General features: G+C 40.2%; 2 protein-coding genes across 15 annotated transcripts in view; one reads left to right on the top strand and one right to left on the bottom strand.

Annotated features, from left to right (window-relative positions):
* Positions 1–1,789, top strand: part of ARFGEF1 (ADP ribosylation factor guanine nucleotide exchange factor 1) — a 92,252-nt gene extending 90,463 nt beyond the window's left edge. For both annotated transcript variants that reach the window (XM_048061827.2, XM_048061826.2), the window contains exon 39: positions 356–1,789. In XM_048061827.2, coding sequence (XP_047917784.1) covers positions 356–520 — 165 coding nt within the window. In that variant the 3' untranslated portion in view covers positions 521–1,789. The remainder of the gene's footprint in view (positions 1–355) is intronic.
* The window catches only part of CSPP1 (centrosome and spindle pole associated protein 1), a 62,734-nt gene continuing 48,498 nt past the window's right edge, over positions 1,592–15,827 (bottom strand). For 12 of the 13 annotated variants that reach the window (XM_066993060.1, XM_066993052.1, XM_066993061.1 and 9 more), the window contains 5 exons: positions 12,384–12,427; positions 11,010–11,073; positions 7,483–7,592; positions 6,611–6,761; positions 1,592–4,745 (listed from right to left, as the gene is read on the bottom strand). In XM_066993060.1, the coding sequence (XP_066849161.1) occupies positions 4,519–4,745; positions 6,611–6,761; positions 7,483–7,592; positions 11,010–11,073; positions 12,384–12,427 (596 nt within the window). In that variant the 3' untranslated portion in view covers positions 1,592–4,518. The remainder of the gene's footprint in view (positions 4,746–6,610; positions 6,762–7,482; positions 7,593–11,009; positions 11,074–12,383; positions 12,428–15,827) is intronic. The other variant, XM_066993055.1, reaches the window with a different exon arrangement.

Raw genomic sequence — 15,827 nt, 5'->3', positions numbered from 1 at the left:
GGATTAAATAAATCTGTATTTAGATCTCCCTCAATTTCTAACAGAACTTTTCTGAAATATTAAGTGAGGGGGGCAACTACAGCAAAAAAACCTAACTGACAAGGAAAAAATTCTTCCTTTGCAGAACAAGGATTCATAGGGATCTGTGTGTAGCTAGTGCACATCTGTCAAAATTCTTCACAGCCGTCTTGGCTTTATTCTAGCACTGCCAGCTTCAGTTATAACCATGTTTCTGCTTGTCATTGTGGCTTTCTCACCTCGACTTGCGAAGGTGTTTAAAATTCTTCACTTTGAACAGGCCTTCTGAGGTGTATTGATGCATCAGAATAACTTCTTCTGTCTGTTCTCTCCTCAGTTCAAGGCTCATGCATCGTTCTATTATCCCCTGTTGTGTGAAATTATGCAGTTTGATCTTATTCCTGAACTTCGAGCTGTTCTGCGAAGGTTTTTTCTGCGGATTGGTGTGGTTTTTCAGATATCCCAACCCCCAGAACAAGAGTCTGCAATAAGCAAGCAGTAGCAGAGAGTGACTGGGTATTGCTCTGTTCAGAAGTTTGTACTCCTCAGCTAAATAAAAGGACCAGGTAGCTGAGCCGTTCTGTCTGGGTATCCATAACAATGGTTTCTTTGTCTGGCAGTGTGTATCCAGGGATTAATGGTACAGATGCTTACAACTGAAATTAAGGCTTGCAACACTCCAGTCCCTTTATTTCCTGATGGATTATCTCGATCGGTTTCTCTTACCTGGCTCATGCTGAGCGTAGAGCCGGTTTTTAGCACAGTCCTCTCGTCAGCACGGGCTGCAATATCCTTTACTGTCCTGGACAGCAGTATAGCAACAGATGTTTATGGAGGGTGTGAAAGGAAAATGTACCCAAAGAACTATATATGTAAAGGTTTGAGCTTCTGCAAGAAGTACAACTCAGGAGAGCTGTATTTTGAAGGATAAAATGTTTATAGTGAAAAGAAAATGGAGATTATTGTTCATGGTAAAAGATATTTAGCAACTATGTCTGATATTCTTATTCTAAGATTTTTGCACACTCAGGCTGTCTGAGACATTGGTAATCATCCTTCTGTGAAAAATGTACAGAGATGCAGGTCTGTAATATAAACTCGTTAACACTATACAGTTCTTCCTGAATTGTTTTATTTCTGTATTATTGATTTGCTGAAAACCCATAACACTTTATTGTTTACCAAATGCACTAGAAGTTTGGGTTTCTTTTTTTGGGGTTGTGATTTTCTTTGTTTTTGTTTTTGTTTCATTGTAGCCCAGCAGTTAGTGTTGCTGACTTTTGTCAAGAACAGAGGTAGAAATATCACGACTGACATAACTACCTGTAATATACTTGTTTTAGGGCTTTTCAATATAATGAGCCATTGAAATGATGATCCTTCAAGGACTGGAACTTGAATCACTGCAAACAAGTCTAGGTTGTGTCTGCTGTCACATGTTTTTTGTTTGATGTAGATTTCACTCTTATGTACAGAATTTAATGTTGAATATATTCAAGTAACAAATCTGGCATGGTTTGGGGATGGTTAAATTTATTGGCAATGTATTCATACTGTGAATTGTGCTCTGATGGTTAAAAGACAAGATTGTCAAGCATTCTGTATTACAATGGATGTAGAAATTTTTTTCAGATGGACAAAATGTATATGGTACAGATATGTAAAGTTTTCTATGTAAAAAAAAAATTCTGTACAACTTTCTGTACAATATTTGGTTCTCATCTGGCATATTCTAATCAGGTTATAGGTCAATAAAGTTTTTGAACTCTTTCATCAGTGCAATCAAAACCAGTCTAACCCACAGCACTTGTTTTATAGCTTCCTGTGCTTTTCATGCTTCCAAGGAGCAAACGCCAGCCATGGGGGTGTTTTGTTTTGTAAGTAAAAGTGGAATCGGGTTGTTCTTCAGCGAGTTCTTCCATGAAGACTGAGAAGGTAGGTGAGGGAGCCTGACCTCAAAGTGGGATGAATGTCTCTCCCTGCTGGACTGAGAGAGGAGTGAAATGTAGTGTGTTGCAGCAGGCTCTGAAAGCAGGTGTCAGCAGCGCAATGGAATAGCTCTGGAGGAGCCAGTGAAGGGAATTAAAAGGCATGACCTGTGAGTAGTTCTTTTCTCATAATGTTAATCGGGGTGGAGCAAAAGCAAATTGAATTTCTTGATCCTGGAGAACTGAGGTGAGTTTAATTCATTTTAATTGAACAGTCTGTCCTAGTGGGCAGGGGTTTTTTTTAATTATTTTCCAATTTGCTGTGTAATGGTTGTTTTACACCACCTACTGGGCCAGACCTGAGGTCTTGCTCACCTGCTTGCCGGTGACCACTGATAATTCTTAGAGCAAGTATAGAGTGTCCCATCCCTAATTATGTCCTCCTCTCCCTCACGCCTGTACCAAGCTGTGGTCTCGGTACCATTATCAAGGTGTTCTTGTTACTGTTAGCCAGGGCGCTGTTACCAGCCCTTTGTGTATCGTAGCCATGTTATCTGCCTAGTTCCTGTTTAAATGTGTGTTCAAGATTCAGCATGCAGTGCCACTGAGTACAGTAGCTACTGGAGTTTGGTGTAGGTTTTCTGCACTTTTGTTTGGTGAGTTTTTTTTGGTTTAACCCATTATTGTTCTGTTGTGCACTCCCTCTTTTAGTAATGATTTTTTTTTTTTTTTTTTACTTTATGGCCTTTTCATGCCCTACCTTATTTTATTGCTTGAGTGGAAGATTCCTAATAGCTGTCTAGTCTTCTCTTCACTGAAAACAGAACTCCTGTATTATTACTCTTTTGCCTACCTCTCTAGTTCTTGAAGCGCCAAAACTGTATGGACTGCTCTGGCTCTCAGGTTCAACCTGCAGCTCTCTACAAGCTCACAGCCACAGTCATTATCAGCAAAGGGGGTTGGGTGTCAGGAATACTTGTTTTATTCATGTTGAACAGGAGGGAAGGAGGGGGGGGTTGTAGCAGCATTTATTTTGCAGATGAGACTTTCCTACCTTTTTCTTTCTCAAATCATGACAAGCAAGAGTAACTGAACTTCTGACACACAGAAAAAGGTGAAGGAAAGCTGGGGAGGAGCCTTTCTGAAGGACCAAGAGGTAACACAGTGACTGGTTCACCCCAACTGGCAGTGCACCCGAAGCGTTAGCAGGCATCAGAACTCAGGGGAAGGCTGGCATGTGACATATTTGACCTATGAGACACATAAGGTGGGCTTCAGCATGAGGGGCTCTGATTATTGTAAAAAGTTTGCTTTTTGCTTAAAATTATTTTGGGATTCTTACCTTTCTGGGAAATTCAGAATCAAGCAGCCCGGAGGTACATAGTATATGCTCTGGACTAGGTCTCCCATTAGGCTAAGACGAGTGTGTTTCTAGCTACTGCTGTCATACCCAACTGATGGACATGACGAGCATTTTGGCTGATGAGTGACAGTAAGACTGACGAGGCACTTCTTGCTGGGAAGGAACATGCTAAACGCCCAAAGACGCTTGGCACCATGACCTTAAGCAAGCATCTCTTAGCTGCCTTCATCACAGGACGGCCGTGGCCTTTCAGCACGTGGACAGAGGCTTGAAGAAGGCATTTTTAATAAAAATTTCATTTTTACAAAGTGTTTTTTCTTTCTTCAGCTGGTCAGAACTTCAGCCTCTGGCCAGGAATTTCTAACCATGAGAGCAGGCACATCCTTACCTTTATTCTCAGTTTATGGAGTTCTTAGAACCCAGCTGCCTTGCTTATATCAGTGCTTTTATTTGGCAATGTTTCCATGTGGTTTTCCTGCTGCTTTGAAGATGGCCTTACCCTTCCAGTCTGTTCGTTAGTAACAGTAAGCTGAAGCAAGTGATAAATGAAAATTAAAGTTGTCTTTCACGTTTTTTAGTAACAAAATAATTTATTAACTCTTAAATCAGAAACATAAATTAAATATATGCAACACTATCTGCATTTCCAGCACAGAACGAGTTAGAAACATAAGATACAATGTTACTAGACTTTTTTTCCTCCATAAAACTGTTGCTGACCTTTTGAGCAGGGCTAGAACTCACCACTATGAAAAGCAAGTGCCCTCCTCCCAAGTTATTTACTCTTTTGGTAAAAGCTTAAACTATACCCCTGCTGTTGGGTTCCTCTTTCCAAACAGTTTTTGAGTTCAGCTATAAACAAAGCTAAAAAATAACTTTGATTTAATATCAAATTCACACACACACTGTTTTTTCTGGTAAATCATCTCTGAGGCTGAAACTAACTTGAATAAAAAGTGCAAAAACCACTGGACTATAACTCCAATTCCACTGTGATACGATGTGTAAAACATCCCTGCTCTGAGAGTCTCCATTACGCTGCAGCTTCTGTTTCTTCATTATTGCTACCATTTAAATTACGCACAGAGCTCCACACTATTTACGTAAAACAGAACTACCCCTACGAGAGACCGTAAAAGTGCAGTAGTGACGGGCCGGGTCAGGCCGTTCTCCGTGGAAAGGCACAGCTGGTTCCGACACGGGTTGTGTTCAGCCATGCGCCGTTGAGAGGCCTTGCCAGCTGAGCAGTAACGTGTTCTCGGGGGAAAGCTTTGCTGGGCTCGGCTGCTCAGCCATGAACCTCCTGAGCGTTTCCGACGTGCCAGGTCGCAGCCAGGGCTCTGTCGCAATGGAGTCATCAGAACCGGGCCGCTGGCCGTCTTTGGAGGGCGTGCGCTTCAACAGGTCCTCCGCTTCTCCTAAGGAAACGTTGTCACCTGAGGGAGGAAAGCAACGAGGGTACGTTGAAGGAGAACAAGCTTCACACAGCTAGTCACAACATTACTGTCACACTGAACGTGCTTAGTCATCCGGAATAAAGGCATGAGGAATAATGCCTTCAAGTTACGTTTGTTTCTACTTAACACGCATTTCTGATCTTCTGGGGACCTGGGCCCAGCACAGTCAGTGCATCCTGCAGGCCTTCCAGGTCTAATGCCAACCACTCCTACCCCTGTCAGAGTGACACAGGGCCGGTACAGGGAACCTGAGTGCACCTGGTAGACGACTTCTTGCTTTCGTAAAGCCTCCTATTGCAGAGAGGAGCCAAATCTGCCAGCGCATATATAAATATAAAGCCATTACATTACAGCCTTACGGCCACTCTTGTAGAGACAGCCTCTTTAAGCCCAAGAAAAAATACTTTAACACTGGTAAACAGCATAAATGCAAATAAATCTACACATCGCATTCCAGCACAGCTAATAATCTTAAGGCAATGCCATTCTAAAAGGCATACGTGGTAAGCTATCTGCCATCTACAGAAAAAAAAAAAAAAAAGGAAAAGACAAGACCCTTGCCCTTTGAACTTGGGTTCATTACCACTTTAGAGTGATGCTGTGAGCTGATGTAACACACACTGCAGATACTGCCAAGAAGCCGCTATTAAGCCTGAAATGAAGACCTAGCAACCCTGCCAGCATACTGCTGAAAACTCAAGGGAAAGAGGCTTCCACCTCCATGCGCTAAGGACTGAAATAGGCGTTGCTGTAGGGCGCGGAGTCGCTATGGCCTCACACAGCAAGGCAGCACACACTGGTGGCCAGTTCTAGAGGGGACACCGCTGTACGACACAGACCGCCCATCTGTGAAAATGGATGATGCCAGGGAGACTGTTCCAGTTGTTGGTGTTTCCCAGCACAGTTATGCCATAACCACAGCACCTTTAAACTTGTCCCAGGTTTTGGGGAATGATGCTTGACCAGAAGCGGACAAGACGACAAAGGGTTAAGTTAGTCTGCAGTGGGAACCTAAGATAAAGTAATTACTTAAATTTTCCAGCAGCTGGAAGTAAGAACAACTATGAAGAAGAGGTAATAGAGAATGAAGGCAGAGAAGCAAAAGAAGTTCACAGGGCAAAAATGTTTGGATGGACTAAAATTAGTGAGGCATTTGGGTAATACATTCGTTTAGAATACAAAAGCAATGAATATGAATGGTGGTTTGGGTTGTTTGTTTTTTTTTTAAGGACTGAAAAATCACAGCAAAATGGTTATAATAAACAAAAAAATGAACTGGTTGCAAGAGTATCCATAGCAACAGAATCAGAAAAAACTGCCAGCATCTACACTCTCATTAAGTTTAGAAAAAGGATACCGATACTGTAATTACCTAGACAGCATAGCAACTGCCCTACTGAGGAAAAAAAAAAAAAAAAGAGATTTCAGTCTCATATGCAAGAATTCATTAGCACAAAATGCATCAGCTGGGTCAACATCAGTCAGAAGTCTGATTTCTTTCCAGTAGCATTTCAGCTCTGCAGGTGGATATGGAAATCCTCCTGGTAGCAGGGACACACTGCCACATGAGGTGCGGTATATGCAGGACAGGTACAAGTCCTGCCTGTACCACAGTCCTCTCCAGGCTGATCAGAAAGGAGTTACTCTTCTAACTTTACTCTAAAATACTCTGTTGAAATTTTCTGGGCAACCTCTTGCAACAGTTAAAGCACTCTATAAATAATTCCTTTTTGAGCCAGTTGCTCTCTGTTAACTACAGGCAGTACGTTAATATTTGATCCTCTAACTAATGTAATTACTTAATATTAGTATTTACCACATCGGCTTTAATGCACAGAGCATACCTAAGTGAGCAGACTTCTGCTGGAGTTCAGTCAGTCTGCGCAATCGTTCCTCATTTTTGCCTTTCATCTGATCAACATCAAGGCTGAAGTTGGAGTGCAAAGAAAAGGTGTCAGGCTGCAGCAGTGGGGTCTGGTCTCGTGGAACATCTTCCTGCAGAAAACACAAACATGCACAAATCCTTCAGTAAAGCTGCTTTTGGCTGGGATAGGGTTAATTTTCTCCATATTATTAGCTGGCATGGTGCTGTGTTTTAAATTTAGGAGGAAAACAGCGTTGATAACACACCGATGCTTTAGTTGTTGCCAAGCAGTGTTTGCACTGAGTCGAGGATTCTTCTTCTCACGCTGCCCTGCCAGGGAGGAGGCTGGGGATGCCCCAGGAGCCAGGAGGGGCAGAGCCAGGACAGCTGGCCCAGTGACCAAAGGGATGTCCCACACCATCCGACAGAGTATGGGCATGATAAAGCTGGAGGCAGCTGGGGGCAGTTGGCAGGGGGCTGCCCGTTGCTCAGGGACCAGCATCGTTTGGCCAGCAGCAAGCAATCGCATTGGGCATCACTTGTTTTGTTTACTCTTTTCTTTTTCCTTTTTTCTTATTAAACTGTCCTTACAGCAACCCACGAGTTCTCACACTCTCACCTTTTACGATTCTCTCCTCCATCCCACCCGGGGGGGGAAGTCAATGGCTGTGTGGTGCTCAGCTACCTGCCAGGTTAAACCACAATAATGCACTTTTTTAAAGGGCAGCTAGCTATACATGTACACCCTCTGTACCCATATCATCCAGCCACTAAGGAACCACAGGAGCTGTCTGACAAGGTTAGATTTGTGCTCTACCTTCATATTTAAGTCCATCTGGTCATCATACTTACAGTGCGCTCCAGTGCTTTCTTCTTTAGTCGTCTCCTCTCCCTCGCAGAAGGTGGAGGCTGTGATGATAAATTAACTTCTCCTAAGGCTGGAAATGTTTCTCCATTAGCACCTGCAAAAAGACAGGTGAAATCATTTTCAAAGAGATCAAAATTCTACACGGTGTTCAAACCCGTTTATGCTTTGAAACAGGTCAGTATATTGTGCTTGGCCTAACCACAGGTATCAGAGGAACATATTTAACAAGGACTTCTTGCATGGCACCAGTGCTACCCAGAGGCACAAAAAAGACCAAGGTATCACAACAGCAGCAAGGGATGAACTTCAAGCAAAGGCAAGGAATAGCTTCCGTAGAGACCAGGCATTTCAAAAATCCAGCGCCTCACTTCACCATATCTTGTTTATACCTAGACCTTTCATGGAAACAATGAGTGCTCAAGTGAGTACAAGAGGGAACACGACGCGAATTGACAGCAGAGAAAGATATAATCAGATGGCAAGAATGTTTGGGTGGAATGAAACCAGCAAAGTGTTTCAGTAATACATTTGCTTTACAAGTGTACTAAATTATGTATGTAAGTAAGTTGCATGGAATTTATGATAATGTAATCAGTTCCTTAATCACAACTTAGTCATATCCTGGCTTTTTCATGTAATAGAGTGTTAGAATCTGTTCATACAAAAAAAAAAATCCTAAATTTTTGATCACATCTCACATTACAGCGGTGGTGTGTGGGGGTTAAATCCATATTTATGATATAAACGAAGCCAAAGGTGATGTGCCTCTTTCACACTATCTTGTTGATTTCCCCTCCCTTTACTAATTCTGGAAACTAATTCAAATGCAAACTGCTCAAAACGGTATTTTTTTCTCCTGCACCAGTAGCTGCTGCTTGAGTGCTGGTTTGTGGCTCTGCTGCTGGCTGGGCGCAGTCAGCAGGATCCATGTTCTAGCTCAGTCCCTCTCGTACCGCAGTAAACACAGCCTCCCCAAAGAAGGAAGGATCCTGCATGACAATGACAATACAGAACCCACTGCCACCAATTACTCTGCGTGACAATGAAACGATGTTTTGGGAAGGCTCTTAGTCTAGTATGACACAGTAAGTTAACAAAAAAAAGCTGAATATGTATGTACATACAGATGCACACACACTAAAGAACAGTTCTGCAGTATTCGTTTTATTATTTTTTAATGGACGTTGTGACATTAAAAACCATGGAAATAATGTTTGTTTTCATTGGCTAGCAATTTCAAAATAAAATTTTTATGAAATATATTTCATTATTCACGAGTTTCAACAACCTTCAACTTAAATTTAGAAATTAACGTTTTATGGTTAAAAACCGCAATACTTATGTTTTGAAAAACAGATTTGATCTCTACTAATAACAAGGAAGTTCATAGACACAAAAACAGGTAATTTAAAAAAAAAGTTCATATTACCTTTTTTTTCTCCTAGAAATAAAGATTTTAGTCCCTTCTCCTCTTCTACCTCCCCCCAGTTTCACCGGAGGTAGAGCACAAAGCATAATTTTGAAGGGTATGTGGCTAACAATGCATTTATCAGAATCTGAGTTACACGATAACATGACAGTGCTATTAGAGTACCACAGTTGGTATGTGAATTTATCGCAACGGAAACAAACTACGAGCTACAGAAGTATTTATTTTTTTCCCCCTAGTGCTTTGTCAGTGTAAGATGCTACTAGGTCCTTTAAGCATCTTTCCTTCTGCTGTGCAGCCATGCTTTCAAATCACTGCATTAACACTAACGAATTGTAGGGTTTCAAGCGACAAAAAAAATGCAAAAAAAAAATGATAAACCTCTTTATTCCTGATTGAGATTTCTGACTGTAGGAAAGACAAATTCATTTGCAATGCTGTTATCTATTACCAAATTGAGTTAAATTTTAATCTCATGTTAAAAAAAAAAAAAAAGTGTTATTGCTTTTCCTAGGAAATGAAAAGCATTATTAAAATCCACCACATGTAAAATTGCTTCACAAAGGGCCCCCAGACAACGTTAGCACCGCAATCCACAGAGCAGGTAGCCCACAGATAATGACAGTTTTTTATCTTCATTTCAGGGATGGAAGTCACCAGATTCATATTCAAATTTCCAGCAGCTATTCATAAAACCCAAATAGCACAGAGTAAAAAGTTTCTGTCAGTGTCCACAGAACATGGTTTTTAACACCAATAAAAGATTTATGGGAAAAAAAAAAAAAAGGTGTGACTAGTATCCTACATTAACTCCGTCACCTCACTAAGTTGCAGAAATCGACTGGAGAGGGAGGAGAAGGGGATAAGAATGAGGACTATAAAAATCCATGAACCTTTGTGAAAGCGGCTAATAAAGGAACAAGGAGCACCACGTTGCACAGGTGGCAGCTTCAAAGCGGATGAAAGGAGATACTTCACGCGAGACACAGTGAAAGATGTGGAAGTTCATCCACACCATAGTGCTGAGGTTAAACAGCCACAGGGATTCGGAAATGCTGATCCCAATTCACGGCAGACAACCTGCTGAAGACCCAGCTTACCGTGACTTACCAACTACAAACACATTTGACTCAGGAAGCCCCTGAGCTACGAGTCACTGGAAGCTGAAGTACTTTGCAATGCTGCTACATGCCTGACCTCTTCATATTCTTCCCCAGGCACCTCTTCTGGCTACTATTAGACACAGGATATTTCGCCAGATTCCAGACCCTCGTATCAAGGGACACTAAACACCTTTTCATCGTTCGGGCAGTAGATAACAATTAGTATTTCCCAGTCTGAAGAGTCTAATGCAGGCTAAAGAGAGTACCGAATGCACTGAAAAAGTCTGAAAGCCTGGGCCCTTCCTAATGCCAGGTTCTATTGTGCACTCCAGCACCTGCATGAAATACATTTCAAATGAAAAATCCTGCTCTTAAGGAAATCCAGAGATTGTAATCATCAGTATATAGAAACTTATCTAGTTTCATTAAAAAGCTTTTGCAGGAACCCACTGCATCTCCCCGACAGCAAAGAATAAAAAACCTTGTAAGATTATTTCCCATAGAAGACAGAAGAGAATTTCAAGGCACTGTAATACCTATTAATGGAAAAATAGCACTTAGAGACCTGAGCTGACTGGTTTTTTGTTTCATTTCTGATTTTTACTTAAAAAACAAAACCCAGAAAACCCCACAAAAAACATCCCACAAAATCAGAACAGATAAAGTTCCTCAACAAGGCTAACATCCCAATCAGAGCACTATAAAGGAAGATGCTTTCTCATGAAAAGATGTGAAGTAGTGCGAGGCTACTTAGCAGCACCATTAATTTTAGGCGTGATCTACACAAATTTATTGCAGTACAACCCCATAAAGATCTACATTTTTATGTGGAGTTGTAATTTTCTAACACTAAAAATCACAATTGCTGTACCCACTGCAACTTTTAAAGTAGCAATAACCATTGTAGAGAAACATCATTATATTAAATGGCGTGTTTGTACATGCATCATCCTACGGTTAGAGAGAGCTATAAACTCACCAATAAAAGCGCTGTCGGATTCCAACAGGGAATTTTTCAAGAACTCGTCAGAGTCATTTCTGAACTACAAAAGGGAAACAGAAAACATGCCAAATCAGACGTCACCGTATCATTTGGAGGCCTAATGATAAATAATAGAAATTTAACATTTGCTGAAGTTCTGCAAAATAAATAGCAGCTATGCAGTGCTCTGTAGGCTATAAAGGCTTTACCTTATAGCTATAAAACAATACATTTTAAAAATATAGTTAAGTTCTCTGTAAGCATTAGTTTTTTGACTTTCTGTAGCAACATCAGTTGCTGAAATCGTCTACACATGGCCGCTGTTGTGGTGATTTGTGTAACCCACGTGCCTACCAATAAATGCATCCTAGTCACTCTGCTTGTGTTTCAGAGAAGTCGACGCTAGGTGCAAACCTAAAGACAGCTTCTAAGGTTTGTACAAACTTCTGATAAAACGCAGAAAGATTCCTTATGTTTCACTAATCCCACCACGTACAATCTCTGGCATTAAAATAGCTGATATCTTCATAGTAATAACAAGCACTTAAGAGCACGGCCTGCAGCTCATTGCATAGTTGCAACCATTTGTTACAGAAATTCTACTAGGAAAATTTATGTTGAAAATCACACCAAAATCAAAGTAATGGAAACTATCAGAGGAAATGGAACAAGAGAAAATTGTTACGGTAAATCATTGCTCTGAAGGAGAATTTCAGGTAATAATTTACAGCTTAAAAATGCATTAAGGTTTGGGTTTTGTTTTATTTAAATAATGTTTCACTTCTGTATATGGTTACAGTATTATCCTTGAGGCTAATGGCTTGGCTCTTGCACAGTCTTTTATCTTGTCCAGTCCCACAATCTCACGAGACACCACTGAACTCTGCTCTTCTGTAGTTGGGTTAGTGAAAAATTCCAAACTGATAGCACTTTATTGTGCTCTTCTCACTACATCAGAAAATAAACATCTAATCTGAGACACCGGGTCTAATTATTTACTGCTGTGTGAATCACTTGAGTCATCCAAATTCACAGCAACTGCTACTGGCTTGGCTTTTGCTACTAATTCACGCCCCCAGCAGCAATCTAAGATCACATGAATACAAAGCGAGTACTGATGAATATTAAATAAAAAGTTAGAGTAGCAAACTATCTCTGTATACAAAGATAAACAACTTGTACATCAAATTTAAAGAAGCTGTTAATCATTGTATTAGCAAGGAAGAGAAGTAAATAAGCTTGTCGTCTTGTTACTTGCCTGTAATTCTTTCCTCCAAATTCTGCATAAGCCACAGAATTTAACAATTATGGCTCACACTTGAAAAAAGCAAAGTAATATGATTAAAAAAAACAAAGCTGTTTTATTCTTACCAGTCCCATGGTTTGTAGGTTACAGCCAGAAGCAGAATCATCTTCTTCGTCAAGAACCATATGGACAAGGGACAAAATTGCAATATTGGCAGAAAAACAGTTAATACCAACACATAATATGCTGATAAAACTTGGAATATTTCCAAAAAAGACACAAACAATATGCACTACTACAGCTTTCTTTAAAATTATGTCCATTTTGATGAATCATTTAAAAACATTTGAATGCAGCGTTCATGGCAGTTTCCTTATGTCAATTTAAGTATCATCAGAAAAATCAAACAGAATTCAGTAGTATATTATTTCTGAGAACGCTGGGCACGTGCCTGCCCTTGTTAGGGCTGGATTTGTCGGTCTCTCCCGAACAGCAAGCACACTTCTCACACCAGAACAATGTGGCTCGCAGCTAACAAAATCAGCCACTCCTCACATTGCTCAAAACCTGATTTGTTGACTTTAAACAAATTTTCCAGCAGAAGGAAGTATAACTACTTTTGTTACTATTGAAAATCAATTCTTTTAGAAGACAGAATCATGCTTTGGTACATGCTAAAATCCCACCAAAGTGTACTGATTTCTGAAAAAAGTTCTCTATAATGCAACAGTAAGAACTAGTTCAGTGCTATGTTTACAACAATGCTGTAAACAATTGTTATAGATAGTTCAAGTCCGTGTGTTGTCTGAATAATAAGAAAAACCTCTATTTGTGAGATGGTAGCGTGGCTTAAGCCATCAAACCAACACACTAGCCCAGGCACCAGGAGAAATTTCAGTTAAAATCTTCAAACAAAATATTTAATAATGCGCTTCCTATTTCTTGCAACTGTGCCTAGCAAACTTACTTGGTGTGCACCTGACCCTCTGCCTAGCATCACAAACCCCAGCACGCTGGCTCTCGCTCCTCCCGGACTGACCAACAGCCCACTGCCGGTAAGGCACTCCAGTCAAGCAGAGCCCAGAGCTTCAGCACAACTACGTCAAACCTCCTCCTGTGCCTCTTCTCCCGTCCCCCCAAAAAAATAGTCATCCAGAAGACTGAAAAAGACTGCCTTGTTTATAGAGGCATAGCAAGCATTTAAAAAGATTTTGGACATAAAAAACTACTAATTTTTCAGGTTCCACTAACAGTCCAAATATTTCTTTTATGTAAAGAGGAAAAAAAAAAGATAATATATAAAGCATGTAAGGTAAAGAACATTTCCATACAGTGTGGGAAAACAGGCAAGCCTTTGCCACTAAAGCCTATTATATGGCATCTCACCCACGGTACAAAAACACATATTGCTTTAATTCATCTTCCTTTCTGCCTCCAATCAGACAATAAAACCGCTCATCTATTTTCAGTGAGGGGAAGACGAGGAACTTGTCTCTGAGGAAAATGAACTGGAAATACAGAGATAACATGGTAACTAATTAATTACCTTGCTCAGTACACAGTGACAGGCTATAAAGTTAAATGATGTTGTAAAGCAGTAAGAGAGATTGAGAGAGAGGAAAGGCTGCTCAAGGATCCTCCATAAGCATCAGTGGGAAGTAGTTTTAAAAATCAGCTGCTTGGGTAACTGATCTAAATTGTCGCAGGAAATGCCTGTTTAGGTTGTAACCATTCAAGCTTGCATTATCCATTTAGCATTAGCTTATGTCTAAAATGACTGTTCATCCTTAAAATTAATGAAAGAAAGGCAGATTTGCTTTCTAGCTGGTGGAGGTTCCTCTCCAGACAACATTAGATTGAAGCCTTCTCAGACTGGCCTATTAAAAAATACTTGAATGGAGAAAAAATAAAAAAAATCAAGAACAGTTCTCAGCTGAAGCTAGCAAATTCTTTTTCATCGTTTCAGTCAATCCTAGAAAGGGCAAGACTGAAGACAACCCTATACACACAATTTAGACGTTATGTGATACCAAAGAACTTGTAATCAGCTCAGATGATGTTACAGATGGGCTTATTTGAGACTGATGTTCTGTTATACCTAAGCAGTATTACACACATCACTTGAACACCAAAACGTCTGTTCAAGAAACAGGAAAACTTGCAGTGCTTCCCAGGGTACTAAATAAAACACCCTTCAAGTAACTCTCACCTTCTACATCTTGGTGTCTATTTTGTTAACCTCTCTCACCTATGGGTGTATTAACTGGCAACAACACCATCAAGCCTCAAAGCATGACCAATAGTAAGAGGCATTCAACTTTCCTAAATATTTTCCATATTTGCACTTCACAATTTTACGTATTCCATAAAGCTTTTTAATGTTTATCGTTTGCTTCCTGCTGCCCCACCTCAGTAATTAAATATTTATTTGAATTGACAATAAATTATGTTAATTTTCCCCAAGACAGATCTGTTTGGCCTGTAACAATAACCGGTTGGCCATCTCCCTGTTCTCTCATGCAACTACCAAGCTTTCTTCCTTTCTGTTTTCCCTACTTTCCCCCTCACCCCATCCTGCCAAGGAGGTGAGGGTAAGGCAGAAAGCTAGCAGGAAAGCAGCTGTGTGGGAGTTAGCTGCTAAACAAGGCTAACTCACCGCAGAAATGAACTTATTTCATTTTCAGAAATTTAGTAGGGCCAGTGTGAAATGCACAGACGAACCTTTTCTGAGAAATTTGTATCTTAACTCGGTTTTGAGTGTCATTTGTATAGCTGCAACTACAACTTTTGAAAAGGCTGAAGCAACTCTCATGCTATTTTTAAAGAATATCTAAAATAACTTGGGATACTACTCTTCCGTGACTGTAAAAGATATCTGAATGAACACTGCATTTGGAGTTAAGCAAAGCATGCAAGAACAGGCCATTACATTTATTTGTCACTACTGTTGTCACACACAACAAAAATATTTTACTACGCTAGGCTGTTAAAATTTTACTATAATAGGATGATTTCTGTCAAGCAAGACAATGAACATTTAATTCCAGAACCTCAAGCCCGTGATGACATCTTACGCGTGGTTTCTAAAGCAAAACCTATTTAAGGATACAGATTTCTGAAACTATGAAACAGTGAAATCATGACTGAAAATAAGAGAAATCTAATACATTACAAAAAGCAGAAAAAAGAGACAAAGCAGACCACAGTGGCTGCAATTTAACCAATTCAGTTTCAAAGCCATCTACTTCTTCAGTGAGAACTGAAGAAATGCCGTAAGCAACTTACCTGCTAACACTTAACACAAATCATAGATTTTTTTCCTCTACGTTTTTCCTTATGAAATAGTTACCAACCTACTTTTCTCTTGCATTTTTCTGAAGTAAGCACAAAACGGTAGTTAAATTACTTTCAGGGAAGCAAGGAGAAATAGAGAATCACACTAATAAAATTTGTCATTCAATACTTCTATGCTCTACATTATGCCAGAATTTCAGCATTCTGCTGCTTTACTCTTTTGTATTGCAGTGCTGACAGTGAACCTCAAGGAAATAAAACTAGAGCTGGCATTT

The sequence above is a fragment of the Anser cygnoides genome, chromosome 2, assembly GCF_040182565.1.
Source record: "Anser cygnoides isolate HZ-2024a breed goose chromosome 2, Taihu_goose_T2T_genome, whole genome shotgun sequence".
Lineage (NCBI taxonomy): Eukaryota > Metazoa > Chordata > Aves > Anseriformes > Anatidae > Anser > Anser cygnoides.
Note: the sequence above shows the minus strand (reverse complement) of the source record. Positions and strands in the feature narration are given on the sequence as shown.